This window comes from Heloderma suspectum, chromosome 5, assembly GCF_057233095.1.
Source record: "Heloderma suspectum isolate Gila_16-S chromosome 5, 16-S_ref, whole genome shotgun sequence".
Taxonomy (NCBI): Eukaryota; Metazoa; Chordata; class Lepidosauria; order Squamata; family Helodermatidae; genus Heloderma; species Heloderma suspectum.
Window position 1 is genome coordinate 97,947,587 of NC_139462.1, and position 26,286 is coordinate 97,973,872.

Consider the following 26,286-nt stretch of genomic DNA (forward strand, 5'->3'; position numbering starts at 1 on the left):
TGAGGTTCTTATGGAATTAGTTGTCTGAAAATTCTACTGGTTTATAGTGTAGTATTAAGCACAACTTCCTATGAGTTTTATTGTACAAAATCACAAGCAGGAAGGCTTTGTCAGGGCACAGAAACCCTGTGTTTCACTGTGTGGCGCAGCATCTAATTGTGTCCATGCGATGGATGAAAGGAACAAACCAGAGACACCAACTTAAATGGGTTATTAAATTGGCTACAACTTTATTTTGAATAAGATTGGTGGAGGCATAGATCCTGCCATTGGACAGCCTGACTGCTGTCCGATTTTCCTTCTTGGCCTGTCTGGCAGGAGTGTTAGTGGTGCGTGGAAGGGTCAGAGGTGCCCCACTGTGCAGACCACTAATGTTAACCCCTTTCCCTCCACCCTGGATGTGGTACACTTGCAGCCACCATGCTGTAGCCAATTTTTGATGCCATATCGGATGTCATCTAACCAGAGCCGATTGCTCATGTTGGAGAGGTGCATGCCATCTGGCCTGTACCTCTCTTCCCAACTAAATGTGATGCTGTGGTGCCTGATGGCCCACCCACGTTGAGCTTCCATGAAATGCCGCATGGCCTTGTTAATTTTCCTTCTGGACACATCTACTTTTGCCAGGTCTTCAGCCCATCTCCAGATGTGTCTCCCCAGCAGTTCTGACCATATTATGGTTAAACTTGCCAGATGCTGCTGCACCTCAAGGATATCTCTCCAAGCTGTGTTGATCAAATCAAGCCCTTTATGTACCCCCAGATTGTTCTCATCCAATTGTACGATGATGGCATCAGGGTGGCTATGTGTTGTGGCATGTTCTAACACCATTGTTTTCAGTTTGTCCCAGATCATGCCCCTCCTGCACAGCCAGATAAGCTTTATCCCTTGATGTAGGCCTAAGCTGATGCCCTGTCCATTCCATAATGCGTGCTGCAATGCTGTGTGCACAGATCCAGACTGACGTGGTTTTACGCTCTGCAGCTATAAAACAAATACAATCAATTATGAGAGGCCCTTACTCAAATGTAGGATCTGAAGGCCAATGACTTCCAACCACGAATTGCCTGTATTCTAGTCTCCAGCATACCTCACTTGGCTATGGTTGTGCCTACCCCGATCCTGAAGGAATGTGAGCTGTACTCATGAGGTGGGAGGCCCAAGGTGCTGCAACAGCACGTAGTATACTCACTAGTTGGTATCTGGTGAGTGGGGTTAGGTCCTGATGTATAAAGAATGGACCTGGGCTCCTATGCTGTACAGCTAGAAAATTCCTAGTTGCCCTTAGGGGGCAAGGGCCCTCTGATGGGGACTCCTTCAGGTGAACTAGCCAGCCCTTCCCCCTTTGATCAGTTTTTGAATGACTGATCTTAAGGCGTACGTCCTGTGAAAGTATTGTCATGTCCTGAACATCTACGGTCCATCCTGAGCTATCTGAGTTAGATGCTGCCACCAGTTATGTCCCATAATGCTCCAAAAATGGCCAAGGTGAAGGCTGCCCTGAAGAACTTGGCTTTGTACCCAGACCAGCACAGCTTGTTGGCCTTATGGCACAGCTTGGCTAGCAGATCAAATGTTATGGAACAGCTAGCAGATTAAATGTTATGGGCCTCCTCCCATCAGGACTTGCTGGTCTGTCCCGGTGCCAGCCCTCTAAGTCCCCGCTAGCCTGAGAAGAAGTGCAGGGATCTGGCCCCCCATGTGACTTACTGAAGAAGGAGATGGCTGCTAAATGGATGAACATGGTTTTGGTCACAAGGCCCTGATCCCATAGGGATGCCAGATATTGTAAGACCATTGCTTCGGATGGGGGCCAGGTGCCCTCTTCTCCCCTGCTGATGGCAAAGGTGCTAAATGTGTTGGCTGCTGATGTGTATGAGCACAGTGTAGATTTTGAGACTGAGTTAAATATTCCCTGAATTATTGCTTGCTTCCAAGTGCCCCCAGCTCCTCTGGCAATGGGTCTGGACAGATTCTCGTGTCTGTGCCAACGACTGGAATTTCTCCTTCTGGAACCGAGACAGGGCATCTGCAATTTTGATCCACACCCGGGACATGTTATGCTGAAAACAGGATACTGGCTGGCAGGCATGCCAGCGCAAATTTTCTGACTAGCAGCATGACTCTGTCTGATCTTGATGTCTGGCTGTTGATAGCTCTGACTACTGCTTGGTTGTCACACCAGAAGTGCACCTGCTTGTCCCTGAATCTTTCTCTCCAGGTATACACTGCCACCAGGATGGGAAAAAGTTCCAGGAAAGTGAGGTTTCATGTGATGCCTGCATCATGCCAGTGGGCTGGCTATCTTGTTGCACACCAACACCCTTTGAAGAAGACCCCAAATCCCAAGCACTCTGAAGCATCTGATTGAATATGTAACTGTACTCCCGCCTCAAGATGATCTTGCCAGAATGATATGCCATTTTACTCAGACAAGAAGCTCAGCCATCCCCTCAATTCCTCCTTCTTGCCTTTTGTTATGGTGTGGTGACGAGATTCTGACTGTTGACCCTGCCAGGCAGGCACAGAAGGCTCTGCCAGGTGAAATGACTCTTCATGAAAAATTGAGGTGGCCCAAGAGGGTCTGCATTTCCCTCAAAGAGCATTTTTGGCGCTGAAGCTGTAGCTCTTTCATGGCAGCTAGCTTGTCTGGTGGCAAGCGGGAAGTGCCTGTTATTGCATCCAACTGTATGCCTAAATAGACCAGGGGCCAATCCTCATGGTAACAGAATGAGAAGCACTTTCAGGTTTTCTCTGGGTTTTCATGAAATCGGCTTTGGTCTGTCAGCAGCACATGAAGCAAGAAAAGCCGAGTATGCACTACTTAAAACCTTGCTTTTCTTACTTTGACAGGCCAAAGCTGATTTCATGAAAAATGTCATCAACGCCGTAGGGTGCTGCTGCTCAGTGAATGAAAGAGTTGTTCCCTGCCCCTGTCCACACTCACCTGCTCTGGGAAGTTTACTGGAAGCCCTGAAGTAAGCCCCTGTAGTTTACCTCACATCTCTCCCCTCTCATTCAGCATTGGGGTGAATCCCCGTCTTGTATCTTGAGAAAAAGCAAACCTTGAGCGTGATCCCCATGAAGGCTTATTTGAAAGTAAGTCCCATTGGACTCAGTGGGGATCACTCCCCTGCTTGAGACTGCAGAGGAATAGGATTTACTTCTAACTGGGGAGTGAAACTTACTTCCTAGTAAACATGCACACAAGGGGGGGGGGGCTTCACAGAGACTCTCATCCAGCGCTGGGATATGTGAAAGATTAAAAGAGCCCCAGTGCGGTTTTCTCAATGTGAAAAGCAGACTATATAAGGTGGACGGGCAAAGAAACTAGTGCATTATGGTATGTGATCACTACACCACTACTGTGAATGGGGAAAAAAGAGGGGAATGGGGTGGCTCCACCCCTTGAACTGCCAGGTCACAGAGACATGCCCAGGATTTAATGCGGGGAGATGGGGCAAACTGTGGAGAAACTGCACAGGAAGTGTGTTTAAAGGAAAAGTTGCACTAAAAGGACATTTGGAAAATGTGTATTTTCCAGAGGGAAGCGGCAGGGTTGCTATGGATTGGCATCAGCGTCATCTGTCATGAATGAGCCCAATGAACGAGCCTCTGCATTATGTCTGCTGTGCAGATTGGCCCCAGTTCTGTGCCAGTCCTTCAGTTTTATCCTGTCCCAGTGGGACCCTTAACTATTGGGCCATGCTCTGAAAGGCTTGTACGAAAACTTGGCACTCACCCATGTCTGCAGCCCCAGTGAAGAGGAAATCATCCAGATAGTGTGTGATATGAGGGTGACCTACTCTGACTTTAACTGTCCATTCCTGGAAGGTACTAAATGTTTCAAACACTGCATAGGCTATTGAGCATCCCATTGGCATGGCCTTATCCACATACCACTGGCCATCAAACTTGAAACCTAGCAGGATGAAGTCCTGTGGGTACACTGATAGCAGCCTGAAGGCTGACTGTATGTCACACTTGGCCATCAAGGTGTCTCTACCACAAGATTTCACTATGATTATTGCTTGGTCAACTGAGGCATACCGTACTGAGCAGAGCTCACATGGTATGTCATCATTGACCAAGGCCCCTTTTGGGTACAATAGGTGATGGATAAGTCTGAACTCTCCTGGGGACTTCTTGGGCACAATTCCTAGTGGTGAAACCCCAAGATTTGAAATTGGAGGTGCAGAGAAAGGGTCAGCCACCTTGCACTCCTTCTCTATCTTGGTTGCCACAACTTCTGGCATGTCCCTAGCAGCCTTAAGATTTGGTACATCTGTGGCTATACATTCCTCTGCAAATGGGATGTGGAAACCCTGTGTGAACCCTCCCATAGATAACTTACTGGGTCCCTGTCCAGATAGCAGTCTAAGGGGGCAAAGGGCATCTGGAATAGTTGGTATGTCTGCCATCTCCATTGCCCCTGCCCCCATCCCTGGTTCACTATTTCTTAGGGGCTGAGGCCAAACTGGGGGTGAGCACAGGTAGCCGTGCACCATCCCTTGTCCCATAGCTACCCCCTGATCCTCTGGCCCCTGAAAAGGAGCCCTGGCCCCATCAGGTCTGTGAGAAAGAAGCCCAAGGGTGGAGGCCCAAGCAGATTTCACAGTCATGCTGGAATTTGCACCGTGCTCTTTGATACTTGCCCTGATTGAACTCCCACCACACCTTATGAAGGGCATCTCGTTTTGACTGGGGCTGTGAGATGCTCGTCTGCAGAAGGCCTGGACATATTCAACAGCTGGACTGTCACTGCTAATGCTTGAGTCCTCAGCACTGTGCAGTAATGATTAATTAAATACCATGCTCTCTCTAGAAAGGCTGATGTTACTACTCCCATGTATATCCTGTAGCCTGCAAGCCAGTTAAAGAAAGACCTCTCCACCTCATCTCTTCGCCCAACCTTGCTGCCCTTCTTCCCTTTTGTCTCACCTTTCGCTTCCTCCATCTCGGGTTTTAACGACGAGAACATATCTACATAATTCCCACCCAAGATGTGCTCCCTTACCTTTTGTAAGAGGTGAATGCTGGGTGGATCTTCATTGTCCCTGTAGGTAAGGGTGATGTGCAGCTTTATCTGAGGTGCTCTCTCCTGTTGCCCACATCTACCTGGGATTTCCCCTTGCATTCTTTGCCTTGCGGCACAATGCCCACCCAGGGAGGCCAGGAGTGTGAGCCCTTGCTTCCCAGTAATCCCTGGCCAGTGTTGGGGATCCCTCCTCTGATAAGGAGGACTCACCTGATGTTCCCCCACAGTCTGTGTCTCCCCCCTTGTGCTTCTTGGGTACTCTCTTGTCTTTTTGTCTCTTCTGGGTTTTCCTGGCCTTGGCCCTGCCTGCCCTGGAGGTGGTAGGAGTCTCTTCCTCGCTTGAACCTCCTGCTGTTCCCTGGGGTCCCCCTTGGCCTATTTGCACAGGGCTGTGCTGTTGTGGTGCTTGGTCCAGATGGCTGTGCTGCCCTTGTGGGCTGATTGTAGGAGCCCTTGGAGAGGATGTTGCCATCTGTTCCATGTGCTCATTGAAACAATTCAGTGCCTGCATTGGGCCTTCCAACAGTGCATTGTTGTCCTGTCTCTCTGCATTATTACGAACTCTGCTCGCCTTGCCCCTCTTTGGGTTTGCTGATGCTGGGGGATTGGAGCTGGGCTTTCTGCTGCTTATGCCCTTGGTACAAGGCAGAGAGTATGGTGGTGCCACTCCAGCCCCCCCCCCCCGAGCTTGCTTTCTTTGGCAGCATTCTATTGAATAAATACTAAGAGAGAAAACAACATGAGTGACCTGTGCTTTTGCCTTTATCAGTTTGTCCCTTGGTGGATCCTATCTCCTGGCTGAAAGTTGCTAAGATCTTCCAGGTCCAGGGAGGATTTCTTCAGGAGTGGGCTCAACATGCCTCTTCTGGGAAGCTCAGGACCACGCCCTCTCACAAGAAGGCATTAATCACCTCCCTGGCCCAGCCTGCTGTTCCCTCCCTGCTGGTTTTTATAAGCCAAGAGGGGCAAGGATCCAGTATGGAAGTGGTTGCATGAACCTGTCCAAGCACCTTGTCAATGTCCTCAAGCTGTACCAACTGAAACTCATCCAAAGAGACTAGACAAGACTGTGTACTGGATAACTCACCTAATTCACCTGCTATAACACTGGACTCAAAGTCCCAGTTAATGCAAGAGATTTTATCTTGGAAGTACTTTGGAAACATATCACAGCAGCCCTTGGATGGATCCATAGTGTCCTTAGGGCCAGCATGACATACGCCCTGGACAACCCTGAAAAGCTCTGCTGGGTGGCACATAGAAGACTCAATAGATGCAAAGAGATAATGTTTTTTTGCTGCCTTCACTGCCTGTGAATATGGTTGAGTATAGGCACTTGCCAATATTCAATTACATCCACTGGGAGTTTTCCTCCAACTGAACTTAAGCTGTCTCCTAGTTTGTTTCATTGCTCTTAGCTCTAGGGTATACCATTGGCACCGTATGAGCTCTATTGTGGGGAAGGTGCTCAGGAGCAATCATGCCAACTGCTCAGATAATTCCTGCATTCCACAGATTGACCAGGATTTTGACAGGAACACCAGCCATATCAACCAGAACCCGCCTAGAGCCCTCTGGAAACTTTCTGGATCCATTAGCTTCTGGGCGTAGACTATTTTAATGGGTCCTCCACCTTTGCAGAACAGAAAAGCTGCCATCAATCTAAATATCAACAGTAGGTGATCTGACTATGACAAAGGGACTGCTTCAAAAGGACCCCACATTCAGATCCTCATCCCCATGACTGGCTGAAAAAAAACAAGTTTAGAGTGTGCCCTTCTACATGTGTTGGGCCAGTGACATGTTGGGACAGTCCCATGATTGTCAAGAAGGCCATGAAATCCTGAGCCATCCCAGACAAGGTGCCGTCAGCATGAATGTTTATTTCCCCGGAAACCAGCAGCTTGGAGGACTTCAGCATCATATCCGAGACCACCTCTGTCAGCTCAGGTAGGGGGACTGCTGGGTAGCGGGGTGGGCAGTACACCAGCAGAATCCCCAATCTGTCCTGCTGGCCCAATAGAAGATACAAACACTCCAGCCTAGTAGTCAGACAGGAAGAGAGCTTGGAGAGAGAGAGAGAGAGATAATTCTTATAGACCTCAGCAACCCCCCTCCCACTCCCTCAAGTCTGCCCTGATGCTGAACCAAGTACACTGGAGGGCACAACTGGGACAGACTAACTCCTTCCTGTTTGCCCATCCAGGTCTCAGTTATACATAGGACCAGAATACCTACTGTGTATTCCAGGTGCAAGCAGGATGTGCATGAGAGTAAGTAAGAGCTCTGGCAGGATATGTGTGTGAGAGATCATTACCATGTTGTTCTATGTCCGGATAGACCCAGTTTTTGTTGTTGTTTATTCAGTCAGTCGCTTCTGACTCTTCGTGACTTCATGGACCAGCCCACGCCAGAGCTTCCTGTCGGCCGTTGCCACCCCCAGCTCCCCCAAGGTCGAGTCTGTCACCTCCAGAATATCATCCATCCATCTTGCCCTTGGTCAAGCCCTCTTCCTTTTGCCTTCCACTTTCCCTAGCATCAGCATCTTCTCCAGGGTGTCCTGTTTTCGCATGATGTGGCCAAAGTACTTCAGTTTTGCCTTTCATATCATTCCCTCAAGTGAGCAGTCTGGCTTTATTTCCTGGAGTATGGACTGGTTTGATCTTCTTGCAGTCCAAGGCACTCGCAGAATTTTCCTCCAGCACCACAGTTCAAAAGCATCTATCTTCCTTTGCTCAGACTTCCTTATGGTCCAGCTCTCGCAGCCATAGGTTACTACGGGGAATACCATTGCTTTAACTATGTGGACCTTTGTTGTCAGTGTGATGTTTCTGCTCTTAACTATTTTATCAAGATTTGTCATTGCTGTCCTCCCAAGAAGTAAACGTCTTCTGATTTCCTGGCTGCAGTCAGCGTTTGCAGTAATCTTTGCGCCTAGAAAGACAAAGTCTGTCACTGCCTCCACGTTTTCTCCCTCTATTTGCCAGTTATCAATAAAGCTGGTTGCCATAATCTTGGTTTTTTGAGGTTTAAGTGCAACCCAGCTTTTGCACTTTCTTCTTTCACCTTCATCATGAGGTTCCTCAGCTCCTTCTCGCTTTCAGCCATCAAAGTGGTATCATCTGCATATCTGAGATTGTTAATGTTTCTTCCAGCAATTTTAACTCCAGCCTTGGCTTCATCAAGCCCAGCACGTTGCATGATGTGTTCTGCGTACAGGTTGAATAGGTAGGGTGAGAGTATGCAACCCTGCCGTACTCCTTTCCCAATCTTAAACCAGTCCGTTGTTCCGTGGTCTGTTCTTATCATTGCTACTTGGTCGTTATACAGATTCCTCAGGAGGCAGACAAGATGACTTGGTATCCCCATCCCACCAAGAACTTGCCACAATTTGTTATGATCCACACAGTCAAAGGCTTTAGAATAGTCAATAAAACAGAAATAGATGTTTTTCTGAAACTCCCTGGCTTTCTCCATTATCCAGCGGATATTGGCAATTTGGTCTCTAGTTCCTCTGCCTTTTCGAAACCCAGCTTGTACATCTGGCAATTCTCGTTCCATGAATTGCTGGAATCTACCTTGCAAGATCTTGAGCATTACCTTACTGGCATGTGAAATAAGTACCACTGTTCGATAGTTCGAACATTCTTTGGTGCTTCCCTTTTTTGGTATGGGGATATAAGTTGATTTTTTCATATCTGTTGGCCATTCTTGTGTTTTCCAAATTTGCTGGCATATGGCATGCATCACCTTGACAGCATCATCTTGCAAGATTTTAAACAGTTCAGCTGGGATACCATCATCTCCTGCTGCCTTGTTATTAGCAATGCTTCTTAAGGCCCATTCAACCTCACTCTTCAGGATGTCTGGCTCTAGCTCACTGACCACACCGTCAAATCTATCCCTGATATCATTATCCTTCCTATACAGATCTTCCGTATATTCTTGCCACCTTTTCTTGATCTGTTCTGCTTCTGTTAGGTCCTTCCCATCTCTGTTTTTGATCATACCCATTTTTGCCTGGAATTTACCTCCAATGTTTCTAATTTTCTGGAAGAGGTCTCTTGTCCTTCCTATTCTATTAACTTCTTCCGCTTCCGCGCATTGCTTGTTTAAAAATAATTCCTTATCTCTTCTGGCTAACCTCTGGAATTTTGCATTTAATTGGGCATATCTCCCCCTATCACTGTTGCCTTTTGCTTTCCTTCTTTCTTAGGCTGCTTCTAGTGTCTCAGCAGACAGCCATCTTGCCTTCTTGGTTTTCTTTTTCTTTGGGACGTTTTTTGTTGCCGCCTCCTGAACAATGTTGCGAACTTCTGTCCATAGTTCTTCCAGGACCCTATCTACTAAATCTAGTCCCTTAAATCTATTCTTCACTTCCACTGCATATTCATGAGGAATATTAGTGAGCTCATATCTAACTGATCTGTGGGTCTTCCCTATTCTCTTTAATCTGATTCTAAATTGTGCAATAAGAAGTTCGTGATCTGAACTACAATCAGCTCCAGGTCTTGTTTTTACCAACTGCATAGATGTCCGCCACCTTTGGCTACAAAGGATGTAGTCAATCTGATTTCGGTGTCGACCGTCTGGTGAAGTCCATGTATAAAGTCATCTCTTAGGTTGTTGGAAGAGAGTGTTTGTTATGCACAGTGAGTTGTCTTGGCAAAATTCTATCAGCCTATGTCCTGCTTCATTTTGTTCTCCCCGACCATGCTTGCCTGTAATTCCAGGTGTCGTTTGACTACCCACCTTAGCATTCCAGTCTCCTGTAATGAAAATAACATCTTTTTTTGGCGTACTATCCAGAAGGTGCTGCAGATCCTCATAGAACTGATCTACTTCTGCTTCTTATGCATCTGTGGTTGGGGTGTATATTTGGATCACTGTGATGTTAAATGGCTTACCCTGAATTCGAATTGAGATCATTCTGTCATTTTTTGGATTGTATCCAAGCACTGCTTTAGCCACTTTATTATTAATTATTAAGGCTACTCCATTTCTTTTGTGGTCCTCTTGTCCACAGTAGTAGATTTGGTGGTCATTTGATGTGAAGTGGCCCATTCCAGTCCATTTCAGTTCACTGACACCCAAAATATCTATATTTAATCTTGACAACTCCCCAATAACCACATCCAATTTGCCCTGGCTCATAGATCTTACATTCCAGGTTCCTATGGTGTGTTGATCTTTAGAACATCGGATTCGTCGTTCACCACCAGCACCATCGGCTGCTAGCCGTCCTTTCGGCTTTGAGCTAGCTGCATCATCACATCTGGGGCCAGTTGAACTTATCCTCTGTTCCTCCCCAGTAGCATTTTGACCATCTTCCGACCTGGGAGTCCCATCTTCCGATGGTATACCGACATATCTCTGGTTGTACTGATCCATTTAGTTTTCATCGCAAGAATATTGGGGTGGTTTGCCGTTTCCTTCCCCAGGGGTCGTATTTAGTCTGACCTCTCTGCCATGACCTTCCCGTCTTGGGTGTCCCTTCACGGTTTAGCTCATGACGTCATTGAGATGCTCAAGCTTCAGCACCACGACAAGTTAACGATCTCCTTTGCTGAAGATGTACCCAGTATAACTGCAATATCTCCAGGATCTCGATCAGGATCAACACATGCAACTTGCCTGAATAGTCTTGAGCAAGCATTCACATGTGTAGAGTATCCATGCTGTCATCCACATCTACTGTCAAGAGCAGGATTGTGATCAATATCAGGAAGGAATCTGGTTTGAAAGGTATGCAGCCTTTCTTCCTGTAAGAGTCCAGGAGGATTTTATCACAGGAATCATTGTGGGAATGGTCTCCTGACAGCAAAAATATCCTTTGTTCCATTTGGAATGTGCAAAAGATAAGTCAGAACTCTGACAGCTGATTTTATCTTTACTAATATAACTATCCAAATACATTTCCAAATACTGTGTAACATTGTCCCATGTCCTAAGTGCAAGTGCATTTAACTTTAAAAAATATCGTAAATGGTAGTGTGCATTTATTTTTAACATCTGGTATATACAGGTTCAATCAAGATGTTGATACTTAACCATAATCTCATTGTTGAGGGAGTGAACAAATACAAATGACACGGTGTAATATGTCATGTGTTGTTGTTCATCTGAGGTTGCATTTACCTAATTTTTATGCTCAAAATCCTACAAGCTAGGCTTCAGCAGTATGCGAACTGAGAACTACTGGAAGTACAAGCTGGGTTTCGAAGAGGCAGAGGAACTAGAGATCAAATCACCAACTTTCGCTGTATCATGGAGAAAGCAAGAGAATTCCAGAAAAATGTCTATTTCTGCTTCATTGACTATGCTAAAGCCTTTGATTGTGTGGATCACAACAAACTGTGGCAAATTCTGAAAGAGATGGGGGTACCAGACCACCTTACCTGTCTCCTGAGAAACCTGTATGAGGGTCAAGAAGCAACAGTAAGAACCAGACATGGAACAACCGATTGGTTCAAAATTGGGAAAGGAGTACAACAAGGCTGCATATTGTCGCCCTGCTTATTTAATTTATATGCAGAGTACATCATGAGAAATGCCGGGTTGGATGAATCACAGGTCGGAATTAAGATTGCTGGGAGAATTATCAACAACCTCAGATACGCAGATGATACCACCCTAATGGCAGAAAGCGAAGAGGATCTAAAGAGCCTCTTGTTGAGGGTGAAAGTGGAGAGTGCAAAAGCTGGTTTGAAACTCAACATTAAAAAAACTAAGATCATGGCATCTGGCCCATCACTTCCTGGCATATGGAAGGGGAAGAAATGGAAGCAGTGACAGATTTTATTTTCTTGGGCTCCAAGATCACCGCAGACGGTGACTGTAGCCATGAAATTAAAAGACACTTGCTCCTTGGGAGGAAAGCTATGGCAAACCTAGACAGTAAAGTAAGAAGCAGAGACATCATCTTGCCGACAAAGGTCCGCATAATCAAAGCTATGGTTTTCCCAGTAGTAAGGTATGGCTGTGAGAGCTGGATTATAAGGAAGGCTGAGTGCCGAAGAATCGATGCTTTCGAACTGTGGTGCTGGAGAAGACTCTTACGAGTGCCCTGGACTGCAAGGAGGTCAAATCAGTCAGTCCTAAAGGAAATCAACCCTGAGTGCTCATTGGAAGGACAGATACTGAAGCTGAAGCTCAAATATTTTGGCCACCTAATGCGAAGAGAAAACTCTCTGGAAAAGACCCTGATGCTGGGAAAGACTGAAGGCAAAAGGAGAAGGGGACAGCAGAGGATGAGATGGCTAGATAGCATCACGGATGCAATGAATATGGACTTGAGCACACTCCGGGAGAGAGCGCAAGACAGGAAGGCCTGGCGTGCTATGGTCCATGGGGTCACAAAGAGTCGGACATGACTGAACGACTGAACAAAAAAAACACAAAAGGACCAGATGATTTTTATTATGCCCTGATACGTAAAACGATAGAACTCAAAGAGGGTGTACTTTCTTTTTCACATGACTGTATATATGCACTGAATCTGATCGCTGTTTAAGATCATGTTGATTTGCTTTACTGAGCTTAAATGACCAAACATTGTAGTTGTGCCAAGTGTCATGGTAAATATTACAGTTAGCATTTTGATTGTTTCCAGATCATAAGCTGTGCCAACCTATCTAATTATCATACAGTTCTCCTTTATGAGCCCTACAATTTCTAAATGGTTATGAAATTGTTTGTATAACCCATGCAAACATATTATTGTATGAGAGACCCATTTATAATTATTATGCTTGAACTCATTTATGCATACATTTTCTTTTAGACACTCTAAATATATGACTGTATAGATGTGAATGCTGAGACATTAACTCATCCAATAAGAGACAAATAAAACACTTCCAGAAATCTACAAAAGGACCACACGCCATAATCTGTTCAAATCCATAAAAAGTAAATCAAATTAAGGAATTCCTGTTCTGTAGCCTACCACTGTAAGAGTGAAACTATATAATAAATCTACATGGGTTTGTTTACATTTTTAGTAAAATAAGTGAGTAATTCAGGGGTGTTGAACCTCTTTCAGCCCGAGGGCCAAATTAAATTTCAAAGAAGCTCTTGGGGGCTGTATTCCAGTGGTGGGTGGAGCTAAAGGTAAAAGGGGGTGGGCCAAAATACCAAAAATACTAGCACATTTTAGTTTAAAGCTCTTACTGCCAGTAACTTACCTGAGAAGAGGCATTTCAGCCTTTTAGAGTGGTGAAAAACTGCAAAAAGCCAGGAAACTACCAAATGCTCAGTGGTCAGGGGAAGGGGCGTTGGCCATCTGGGGAACCCAGAGGGCTGTGTTTGGCCTGTGGGCCTGAGGCTCAACACCCTTGCTCTAACTGTCTGCACTGAAAGCTACATGGTAGAAAATGCCATCTAACACCCTTTCCACACTTTTCATGGAACTTTTGTATTCTGACACATGAAGTTTGAAAGTACCTCTTCCCGCCCCCCCTCAGTGAATGAAGGACAGTCTGTTTTTGTTGTACAGGTAAGAGCTGCAGCTATTTGGATTGTGCTTTTTACTACAGCTTAGCTACTCTTCCAATATTTGATTGTAAAAACAACAACGTACCATAAAAGAATAAAAAATTAGCTTTTGTGGTAGACTAGAGTCCATGTCATCAGAAATGAAGTCGTATCCTCTCTTGGCGGGTATTCACATGGTTGTAAAGGGGAAAATTTTGAACAGAAGGGGTTAAATGGCAAAGAAATGTAACAAGTAACCTGTGACAATTCAATTAAAGCTTAAATGTTTACAAAATAAGCAGACAGACCATCCACAACAGCAGCAATGGATGAGAATGCAATGCTATAGCATTGCTAAGTAAATTAATGCCTGTAATGGGATAAGAGGTCACTTTCTCTATTCAAGCCCAAATGAATAGAATTAGACTTCATTATTAGTTGTAATTCAGCAATTTGGTGCTGGAGTTTTCCTCTGAAATTCCTCTTTTGGTGAATGGTGTCATTTTGAGAAAAGGTTATGTTTTTCAGGGTTGCAATAATAATTTTGTAAATTGTGCCCCTTTGCAAATATATTGTATCATGACATGTTGATATACACAGTAGTTCTGAGGTTAGGCAGGTATCTCTTATGTGTCCTTCTATAGGACGGAACTTGGAAGAAAGCCCAGAGGTTAGGTGGGTAGATATGTGGAACGGGGCCCTCTTAGCTGCCCACTGTATCCAGGCTTTGGAACTCCCTCCCCTGAGAGGTATGTCTGGTGCCTTCAGTCCTGGTCTTTTAGCATCGTGTGAGTGCTGTTCTGTTTCGAAGGGCTTTGGCGATAGTTTTTTTTCTGTGTTTTGTTTTTGCTGATTTTCTCTTTGCTGTTCAGATATATTTTATTATGGTCTTTTTGAGATTTTGTGAGCCACCTTGGATATTTCTTTTCAGCAGAAAAGCAGTTTCTGGTAAGAAACATAGACAATAGAGAAGTCATGATCATCCTTTATTGATGTTATGAGAGTTAAGTACATACTGGACTTTAATCAATGTAGTCTTTTTCTAAATACATTTGTGCAGCTGTATTTGTAACAAATGTACTTTTTTTCTTTCTTTTTTTAAAGGGGGTTATAAATATTTTGTAGAGTTGATTGAAACACTTTTTATATAATACTAAATGCACTTTACATACATCACTAGTGAATCTGAGAGATAACGGTCTTATCTTGAACCTTGCCAGTTGTGACACTCTGCAGTCATCTTTGAATAGCAGCTTACGTGTTACTTGGCAAGACAACTCTCCTATTCAAAATAGTATCTTTCACCACTGCTTTGTGGTGTGATGAAGATGAAAACATTTCACCATCATGTAAAAGGTCTCTGCCTGTGGTGTATGGGAAAGCAACATCAAATGACTTGTAACTTCTCCCACTGACAAGGTCTGCCAGCTTACAGCGTTGACTGCGTGCTGCCATTTAAAGCCCTATTATCTCAGCCAGTAACACCTCCTCAAAGCAAGTAATTAAATAACTCTTTTTCTATTTGTGAGAGAATGTTATTTTTGGAGAGTGAGAGAACTTGGAATATATTAGTGCTTGCCAATATGTAATTCCAGGGCAGGACCTAGAAATGTCTGAAGGGAATTGAGCAAGACAAATAAGTGCCTATCTCCCTTTTATCTATATTTTTAAGACCATTTTTTTTCTGCTAGAAAACTACTTTTCTGTAGTAGTGCAGGGGAACATTAATTCATGGTTAACATTTTTTGGCTTTTATTCTGACACAAGTACCTGTCCTAAATATGATTTTAAAAACAAATAAATACATATCAGGATCAGAATTTATTAGACTGATCAGTTTTTAAATATGTCTGAGCTACTTTCCTACTGCCTTTGAAACTTATCTCTTGGTGCCCTCCAAACAGCCTAAAACAAACTGAAATCTATACCAAAGTCTCTGCATAGCCCAGCTTGATGCGTTCCTGTTTCCTTTCCCCTACTAGTAGTATAGCTTCCCAGGAAACATGGATGTGGCTATTGTTGTCTGAAAGTGAAAGGTCTTGTGCTGCGCTTAAGGCCTTGTTATCCACCCAAGGAATGGCCATAAGAAATAGCTGTTCTCCACAGCAGCAGCCTCCCGATCTTTCTGTGTGCTCTAGTCTGTAGGTAAAATTCATAGTAGAAACACCATACCCTCTAATGCTGCTCCTATTGCTCCAGAAAAGGAGGAACTATGTGGATTTATATCTAGCTACTTTTCTGAAATGTGTTTTTCTTTCAGGTATGAAATCTCTGAGCCTCCTTGCAGAAGTCATCACTACCTTTAAATGTTTTGAATATAAAAGCATAAACTGGAGCTTGACATTTTACCCCCCAAACCTAAATTTCCTTTAAGTTTCAGAATTCAAATTTAGTACTGAAACGTTTTACCTACCCAGTTCTACCCCTCAGACTGAAGTTTGTGAACTATTTTTATTAGGTGCCTTATAAAGTAGTAGTAGTAGTAGTAGTAATAATAGTAGTAATAATAATATAGCTTTGAATTACACAATTCAGATCCACTATTTGCTATTCTGGATGATTTTTCATATAAAATTTATTTCAGCTGTAGGCCTTTTATTGAGTCATGAACATTTTGTGAAATAGAATTCTATGCCATAGAAAAACCCAGGCATCTGCTTCATTTAAAAATAAAACTCCTGATTTGTGCCTTTTTCCCCAAGTCAAAATAATTTTACATGCTGACAGGGCAGTAATCTTTGGTATTTGTTTTTATTTTTAGTCATGGACTCCTGCCTTGTAGATCATTTTGTGAGGCTGCAAAGGAAGGATGTGAACCAGTTCTTGGGATGGTGAATTCTTCTTGGCCTGAGTTCCTTGCCTGTTCCCAGTTCCAAAATAAAACTGAAAACAGCAATATCACCAAGGTCTGCTTCTCCCCACAACGAGAAAAAGGAAAGCGATGTAAGTTTCTTTTGTAAAATGTTGTTAGCTAGAGTAAAACTGTGTGATGCACCATGTACAGGTCATACATATAAGGACCAAAATACATGTTACAAACAGCCATATGTATCTTTTCTCTGAAATTTTCTTTGTTTTCAGTTTACAAAATCTCCAGGTAATTATCATCACCCCCACCCCCACGCAGCAAGAAGCAGATGGAGGAAATGTTGAGTAGAAAAATAACAAATGGAAAAAGCCCCTTCAACCCAGCTGTTCCTCTGGTGAAACATGAACAGAAAAAAGAACATGATATAACATGTAGCTCTGCCCAAAGATGATAAAAATATAATTAACCTTCTGGATTACTAAAGAAATTGTAGACACATTCAGAAGAGGAAAAATGTAAGCTAGCCAAATTCTTAGCTGAAATTGAGTTACCTTTGGTGTCTCATTTCATTACATTGGATCCGTACTGCTGGGCTGGCAGAAGCAGACTTCTAATCCCATCCTCCTCATAGTAGCCCTTCCAGATCCCTCAAAATGTTACACAGACATTTTGTGTATGTATAAAGCCAGAGCACCATGTTGAATGGGACAGGCTGTGATGCAGGGGAAGCGGGGATTTCCCCAAATTGGGCAGAGACACCTTTTCATTCACTGATGTAACACTGACTTAAAATAGATTAATTTTTGCAATTGTTTTACTGTTATACTGTCATAATGTTATCATGTAAACATATGTTTTAGAAATAGACATATGAGGATGTGTGGTCGCCCGCAGTGGGTGAAAGAGTCATACTTCCCTTTACTCCAGTTCCCCTTTTAGGCAGCTGCCTTATACTGAGCTAGACCACTGGCCCATCTAGCTCAAATGTTGTCTAAACAACCTTTCCCCTCCTTAGGTCTGTATTCCCTCAGGAATAACCTGTTGGGCAGGGTGGGGGCACATTCCAGTCATGGGCAGGGCCAGAGCCACCCCACACTATGTCTGTCTGTCTGTCTGTCTGTCTGTCTGTCTGTCTCTCTCTCTCTCTCTCACACACACACATACACACACACACCATTGATCCATTATTCATTCATTTGCTCTCATACATTTCTATAAATGTAATATATAAAATAAATGTATTTCATAAAGTCTGAGATATCAACTGTTGTAAGAAAACAGAAAGAATTGAGAATTCAGCTGCATGGTTTGGAATAAATATTTCTACAAGTTTTTCAATGAGTTGTCAGCATACAAGGGAGTGCAAGTCATGTTTCATCAGTCTTGATCCCTCTAACCTTGTTCACATACTTTGAAAAACAAAATTTAAATGACTGTGAGTCAGAAATGCACCTCCTTAGCAATGAAAATGCTTTAGTTATATTTTTCTTTTAGTCCTTCCTCCATACCCCTTGTATCTTGTCTTCTTCTGAGTAACCAAAGTTGGGAATAGTGTTTAAAAGTGCAGTAGACAATATAGAAATGATTAATGAGAAAAGCAGATTAAGTGTTGGGTGACCTGATTTCTGAAGATGTGAAGCTTCAAAGGCTGATCTTGCAGATTATTAAATTGTTTGAAAACTGTTTCAGAATGAACAGTTTTAGATTTAAAAGTGATTAGCTTTCACTGGATCATGTCCATATTTTTTCAGAAGGTAAATTATCAGTACACCAGATAATTGTAGTATTCCTTTATGTCAGGAAACAGCAGTTCTGGCAAGATGGTTGATAAATAATTATTTATTAACTGAGATATATCAACTGGCCCTTCCCCTTGTTCTTACCAGTTGAACTGCTGACAGGCTGGAGCCAACAAGAAGGATACCTTATATACTTTGATTAGACCAGTAAAATACATCAAGGAACCAAGCATTTTAGTGACCTGTACGATTAGATGATGATGACGATGACAACTATGATTATGAACATTAATGCCTTTCTAAAAATAAGTAAGACTCAAGGTGACGTACAGTAGAATTAAAACATACAAAACTGAAAACCACAGTTATCCATTAAAATACAACCACCTCATAAAACAATTAAGCTTCAGTGACAATCATAAGCAATTCAACTGATACATTACACAGCCTATCTTAATCTGGTGCTGAAAAAGTGACAATGTTGGCGCCAACCAGGTCTCACTGGGGAGAGCATTCCATAATTGGGGGGCCAACATCTAGAAGGGGGCCAACATCTAGAAGGTCTTCACCCTTGTTGCCATCCTCTGAACCTTGTTGCCATCCCCTGAACTTTACCTGAGCGCAGTAAATGCCCACATAGAGTCCAGACATCTTCCCTCCAAGTGGAAGTTCTGTTGCACTGAACGTGCTACATTTTGCACCTGGAAATAATCCAGTTGTTTACTTCTCCAAATAAAATATCCATATCCATGACTACTTTCTGATTATTGTGTCAGATGTGCTTGTGACAATGTTATGGCATGTACTGGTTTCTGTTTGTGATATTAGCAGCGGAAACAGAATAATCTTCTGTGAAACATACACACACATTTTGTGAACTATTCTTAATATCCTCGGTGGCTGTGTATCCTGGGGTGCTATAACAAAGCTGCTCTTCCAGTGTTTTTTTTTTAAGCACAGGTACTCCTTCACCTTGCACTGCCCTGCTCATATTTGATAAGACTTTACTTTAGGAATTACCTAGTGTACTTTTACCCTAGGTGCGAAGCTAGCACTGGAATGTTCAACCAGTCTAGTTTTTTTTAAAGTTGTGGATAGCATTATAACTATACCCTGTATAGAAAGCAACCCCTCTTTCCATTATGTGAGGACAAGGTATTATTTTACTGGCTTGGGGCTAATGTGGCTGTCATGGTAAAGATAAAATGAAGGAATTTTAAGGATCTAGGGAGGCCCTTCTTAACTGGACATGACTGAATATACCATATCTTTTCTTCATCCCATGACAGTTTGTGTAAAGACCCTGAGTGATTAGGAAACATTGTCCTTCCTTGTTATTATATAATCTTATATATTTGAGTGTGGGGGTGTAAGTTATTCTCATAGGCAATAGTAAAATACTTTTCTTAGGGATAAAATAGTTACTAATTTATTTACTTGCTCTCGGATGTTAATTTTAAACTGTCAGCAAGATCACTTCAACAGAAGAACCTCAGTGCATGAGCAGCACTGCAAATAAAGTGGCAGCAGATCATTTCCTTAGTGCTATAACATTCTCCCAGGGGAGGTGTGTGTGTGTGGAAATCTGTAGCCTATCTTTAGCGTAACATGAAGGCCCTTAGCAATGTGAAAAAGAATTTGGTCAGGGTTTGTTTTCAGTTTTATGTAAAGAAAGAAGAATTAGGCACTGTTTTTATATTGGATTTGGAAATCTATGGTTTTCATTCTGGGTATTTATTAATTTTTTTAGCATGTAAAATTATATTTATGTGATGTACATTTTTTTTGTACTCCATGATATATATTGTATGTCTGGCGCATCTGGCAAAAAAAATAATAGATGCAAATCAACTTCTGCTGAGTTTTTCTAATCTGTGAATATGCAGAAACGAAATTTATAGATCAGGAAATCGCTCAAAGGGTGTATTTTTGGAGGCCAGCTGAGCTCATTTCATTTCATGCAAGATAATAACACTATTTTGTTCATGTACCTTTTAGAATCCTGAGGCACTGACTAGACAGGAAGCTTTGTTTAAAATTACTACCAGCTTATATCTGGTTCTGAAGAACGTTTAGAATATTTTTCTCAAGCAAATGGTTTCATAAATTTTCAGTAAAATACCTAATTGTTCTTTGAAAATTTTGTTTGATATTGTAGATGTTATAGCTATGATGTATAACACTGGGAAACATTTAGAAACGTCTGTTATAACATGCAGCCAGTTGTGTGGATACCAGATGGTTCAGTATGATAATTAATTTGCTCTCCTGGCATGGATTTTATCATCTAACTATCTAATAGAAAAATGGATAGTATGTTGCATGCATAGGAAAGTATTTTTCTCTCCCACTGTTAAGAAGCAAAGGCTGTTAACTGGCAAGGAGATAGAGAAATAATTAAATGCAATTGTATCTCCATTACATACAAGGTGGGGAAAGAAGCTTGGATATTCAGTTTTCTGTAAGGAAGAGGGAAACACACCCAGCTTCCCTCTCCATTTTTAATTGCCTCTGCTATTCTCATGTTATACGTTCTGCAAAACTGCTTCTGGTGGGAACCGTAGGTATACAAAACATAAATGCTGCTCAGTTCACTCTCAGCCTGGTTCCTAACTGTAGTGGGGGTATGGCGTTGCCACAAAATAGATAAATATAATACACTAAACCACAAGATTTACTAAATGGTTCAGGCATTTGTTTTGTTGGGATAAGCCTTGCTCCTATTTGACACTTTAAAAACTGATTCATAACTAGCTGGTCTATAGGTTGTGTTACTTGTCACTTGCAAATGAAATCCAGTAAGTGCCTGTCATACTTGTGCACCCTCAATCCACACAGCAATTACAATATACTTAATTCCTATAAAAAGGAAGTGATAATATTTCCCCAGCTACAGTACATTGCACTAAATGTATAATATGTAGCATCATTACAATAGAAGTCCTGTCTTGAGAGAAGAAATGTGGAATATATGGAACACAATAGTGGAAAGCCCAGTGTCTTTCTGTGCCATCAGCTTGATGGAGATGTTGCTTGCTAGAATTGGGAGACCGTTGGACCATCATAAGAGCTAGGAATCATTTTTCTGCCATAATGGAGGAATCTAAAGTAAGGTGAGTTTGGAGAGAGGGTAATTTGGATTCAAACAACATTAGTGCCCAATCTAGATGGCTGATTTAGTGCAGAGCAAGAGCACATTGGGATTGTTTGTGACAGGTGACGCTGCTGTCAATCTGCAGCAACCCCACAGCTTTCCTCTGGAAACCGTGCATTTTTGCAAAGTTGCTTTAGTGCGTTGTTTTCCTTAAACTTGGCTCTTGCACAGTACCATTGCAGTGTGACCCGTCCCCCCGCATTAAATCCTGGGCGTGCCTAGGGTTGTTTCTGTGATCCTGGCTGTGACTTGGCAGTGATGGTCAAGGGGTGGGACCGCCCCTCCCCCCATTCCTTCTTTTTCCCCATTCGCAGTAGGGTGCTTTTGGACAGAGGCTTCCTTTCTCTACTACTTCGCAGTAGCACAGTTTCATTCAAAGTATCACAGTAGCGCTGTTTTCCCATTCACAATGTGTTGCCTGTTTTAACCATTCACAGTAGTGCAGTAGCATTAGTTTCCCATTCACAATATCATGGTAGCACTGTTTTCCCATTCACAATAGCACACTAGCCTGCTTTACCCATTCACAATCTGTAGCCATGCTGTTTTAACCATTTACAATATCGCAGTAGCACTCTTTTAACCTTTCGCAATATCCCAATGGTGGACGAGAAGGGAGAGGTGTGGGATAAATTTAATTCAGCACTTCCATTAAACTTCCCTGAGCAGGAGAGTCTGGACATGGGTGGGGAACAAGCCTCTTTCATTGGCTGAGCAGCACCTGTGCAGTTGATGACATTCAATTCTACTCGCTGGACTCCGCTTACTCAACCCCGAAGTTGTGACCTGTGCCATGTGACCTGTGAAAGCAGGGTTTTAGGTAGTGTATACTCTGCTTTTCTTGCTTCATGTGCCACTGACGGATGAAAGCAATTTAATGAAAATATGATATAACCACAAAATGGTTCAGAAATTGTCGCCATGTAGATTCCTGCCAAGATTAAGGTTGTCAGAAACTCACTCAGACCTCAGATTTCTTAGGAGATCTATGGTGGAAGGAAGTTCCTCTATGATCCTGCTCTAGCTTGATCCCATGCCTTCCCTCCTGCTCTTGCCAAAATGGTGCAGGAGAGGAGACCACATGCCGGGGATAAGGGAGAATCACTTTGGCAAGAGGGTATTTCTCTCAGGTCATCTGTATGCATGGTAGGCAGAAATTCAAATTTCCCTGGGAATGGAGATGTGGTGATGGGGAAAGCTTACATTACTTGCTTACATTTCTACTTACCATGCAGCTGTTAAAGGCACAAACACCTTGCTGGGAAAAGGGTTTCCCATATGCCACCATGGACCTCTTGAAGAAATATGAGCACAATCTGGCGGTGTCGGTGGTGGTGGTGGGCTTCACAAGAACATCATGAGAAAATGAAGCCTGAAAACTTGCTTTTGGACAGAGTTATTCATCTCCAGTCACATGGGACCCGAGAAAAATTGGCTAAGACACAGTTTCATCTATGATTCTTAAAGGGCAAAAAGATAAGATGGGTGGTGGAGAGTTAACGTATCAAATTAAAACAAATAGGTCCTGTTGTTGTTTTCCTAAAATAAATCTGTGTCTTGTTTTTCAAGTAAAAGCCATCTGTCATCTTAAGACAAGGAAGTCTTGTTCCAGGATGTCTTTATTAATAAACTGTGGAACAAGCTCTGAAAACTCTGGAATTTTGCAGAAAGCTAGCTCAAAAGGAGAGCTAGTTAGTGACTGGAGAGATTCTGCTGGAAAGCTTTTTTTTCCTCTTTCTTTCTACGAGGCAACATCAGCCTGTGAGAGATTCCTAATGTGGATATGCACTGCTGCTGCTAATTTATTCTGAGAAAAAGAGCACAGCTTGCACAGAATTGAAGCCAGAGTAGTTTCAGCATCTTTGGAGCCCCTAAAGAGAGCTCCTTCAAAGTCCTAAGTACTACTGAATAAAATTATCATGCTGAATGATAAATGAATAAAAGATGAGGGATTGTGCATGGGTTGTGGAGTGACAGGTAACTAGCTTTTGTTCCACTTGCCAATAGGCTACCACAAATGATAATGCAACCCTTGCACAGCCTAAGAAAATGAGTTCACCACTGAAGTCTCGAGGCTTTCAGTAATACCCCCATCCCCAACCCTCTATTTCTAATTAATTCCCAGTGGACGATTATTGTCTTTCCCAAGTGTTTTCAAAATATATTTATTATACCTAACTTGGGGGTTCTTTACACCAGGCTTTTATCCCACACCTTTACTAGGGCTTCTGCATCTGGATTCTTTGCGGGAATAAGATTGGCTCCTTTACACATGCCTTTTTTCTGGGGATTTCCTTTGTCTGAAGGTTCCATATGTTTCATTATACAGCCACTAGATGGTGCTGTGGTATGGCATTGGTATAGCAGAACTGCAGGAATATATGACCGGTTGGGGTTGCTATTAATTAAATACTGCATTTTCCCCATAAAGAAAAAAGTCACAATAATGGTCAGAAAGCATGGGACAGTTCCTAGAAGTTGACAACATCATGTAAAGGAGCCGCAAACTACCGTGAGTGACCAATTGTGAGCGCGCAGTAAAAGCTTTGTGCAGAGAATCCCATGATGTCTTGCTCTCACTTTCACTGTCTACCACAGACTGAATGACAAAGACAGTGAGACTGAATGAACTGGCTAAAAAAATAGGGAGAAGTTTAAACTTTAGAATGGGAGAGAAGGCTGTAGAAGGGATGTGAGGAGAGCAACTTCTCCCTCCTGTCTCATTATCCTGAGATTTAACTCCTCTTCCCTGAAGAATGCTGAATAGGAGCTTAAAAGCTTGGACGTATGAGGCAAATCTTGAGGCTGGGCAACTCCAACTCTAGTTGGGCTGGGCTCTTCCTGCCAGCTTGGGCTGGAAAAGGACTACAGGCTTGCTGAAAAAGTTTTGAGTGTCTGGTTTTATTAAGATACAGCAGGCTTCCCCAACTTTGTGCCCTCCAGATGTGTTGGATGACAACTGGGAGTTGTAACTGAACACATCTGGAGGGTGCCAGGTTGGGAAGGTATGTCCCAATATGAGATATAGTATGTCTTACTGATTCTTAAATGTTTGATCTTTTATTAATGTTGTATTCAAGCATTATTGTGTAACGACCTGAACAGCATTTGAACAAGCAGGATGTAAATCGTTCATTGATTTTTGTAGAACTGACTCACCTTCACAATGCAATAAGTTATTCTGAGTGAATACAAATGGCCCATGAAGTCCAATCCATATTTACTTTATGATAAGACCAGAAAGGCTTAAAAAAGTAATGAAGTGTTCATGCCACCTGGACATTAAACTTTATTTTAATATTCTATGGTATTTCATTCTAAATCAAGGAATAATGCTGGAAGTATCACTGAAGTCAATGGAAGTTACTTCTGAGTAGAGATGCATATGATTGCACTCTAAATCAAGTGAAGAGATGAGGCCAGTTAGGCAATAATTTTGTATGTGTGTTTGTGTTTGTCAAGGCATAAAGGCCTCTCACTACTTCATGAAAAAGAAGTCATTTTAAAGAATGTTACAGATGGCAATATGATAAAATGAAAAGTAGCCTTTATAATTCCGTTCTTTTGAGTTGTGATCAGTCAGGTCATGGGATCACATAATCTGTTCAGCTGCTTTAAATCTGATGATGTAGGAAGAAAAATAGCTGAGATACTGGTAACCGCAGTGTAAATGAAACACTTGTAGATGCATGGCAGGCACCAGTTTGGTTATGCATTTTCTGAACTGATTTTTTTCTTATGTAAATTGTGTCATGACTTCTGTGTATTGCACATTTTTTTCTGGGCTGCAAACAGAAAGATATAAAGCATAGCCATATCACAAAGCAGTTCATTAACTGTTAATTAACCCAACATATTTGCACCATATATGCATTTCTCAGTTCCAGTGTACCATGTTCATGTGCAACTACTGGAAAAGGCAGTTGTATGTACGGTTGTTCTATGCAGTAGCTTTAAGAGTCAACCAAGATACATTTTAATGCAAACTTGCAATAATAAAAGTTTTGGTGGCTAACTATGTAGTGTGGATTGATCTGTCGGATTTTTCTCTTGTATTTGGAAACAGGAAGTATCATAGATTAGACCATTGCAATTAAAAAAAAGTAGGAAGGGAGCTGCCTTAAAAAACATGGGAACATAGGAAGCTACCTTAGGAGTCAGGCCATTGGCCTATTTAGCCCAGTATTACTGACCCTGACTGGCAGCAGCTCTCCAAGGTTTCAGGCAGGTGTTTTTCCTGCCCTACCTGGAGGTGCTAGAGGGTGAACTCAGAACCTTCCACCTACAAAACATGTGCTCTACCACTGAGCTATGACCCCAAGGCAGCTCACACAAACAATTAAAACATAAAACACAAATATAAAAACAGTCTCTATACAATTACGAAGCTAAAAGAAGCTGTTTAAAACAATACAAAACCAGCACAGACCTTTGGTTAACAGGTAAAAACTAAAAACATCCGTGGTTTTAGAAACCCAGATCACCACTTTAATTAAAATCAGACTGAAATGAAAGCGTTTTAAAGGCCTCTCTCTCTCTCTCTCTCTCTCTCTCTCTCTCGGGAATGAGTTCCAGAAATACCGAAACACCACCAAAAAGCCTCGCTGTTGTGCCCACCAGTATAATAGATCTTGCTGGTGGGCTTGTGAGACAAGGTGTCTTTGTATATGTGCTGAGGTCCCTCAAGACCAAAAGCCTTGGGGTCCTCAATATGACCTCCAAGACCTCCAGCAGTTTGGGTGGGAGACTGTTAGGCCATGGGGTGGATGGTACACTAACAGGATCCTAACCTGTCTCATGTTCCCAGTGCCAGGTACAGACACTTGAAACTGGCAGACTGTAGGCCAGGATATATGACCAGGGAAATCAAATCCTGATAGACCACATCCATCCTGTCTCCTTGCCCCTCAAACCATGTTTGGCGCTGCACTTGTTATCCTGGTAGATATTCCTTAATCCAACCTAGTTTCATTTATACAGGTTTCTTTCTGATTCACTCAATTTTAATGGAGGGTCAATCGAGATTTGATAGCAGGAGATCTGTGATCGGAACACCTGCATTTTTTTATTA

The 26,286-nt window shown here is 42.6% G+C and overlaps 1 protein-coding gene across 1 annotated transcript in view; it reads left to right on the plus strand.

Moving 5' to 3' along the window:
• The window catches only part of CORIN (corin, serine peptidase), a 199,950-nt gene that overhangs the window by 76,038 nt on the left and 97,626 nt on the right, over window positions 1–26,286 (plus strand). The window contains exon 7 of the mRNA XM_084860315.1: window positions 16,275–16,456. Within this exon, the coding sequence (XP_084716441.1) occupies window positions 16,275–16,456 (182 nt within the window). The remainder of the gene's footprint in view (window positions 1–16,274; window positions 16,457–26,286) is intronic.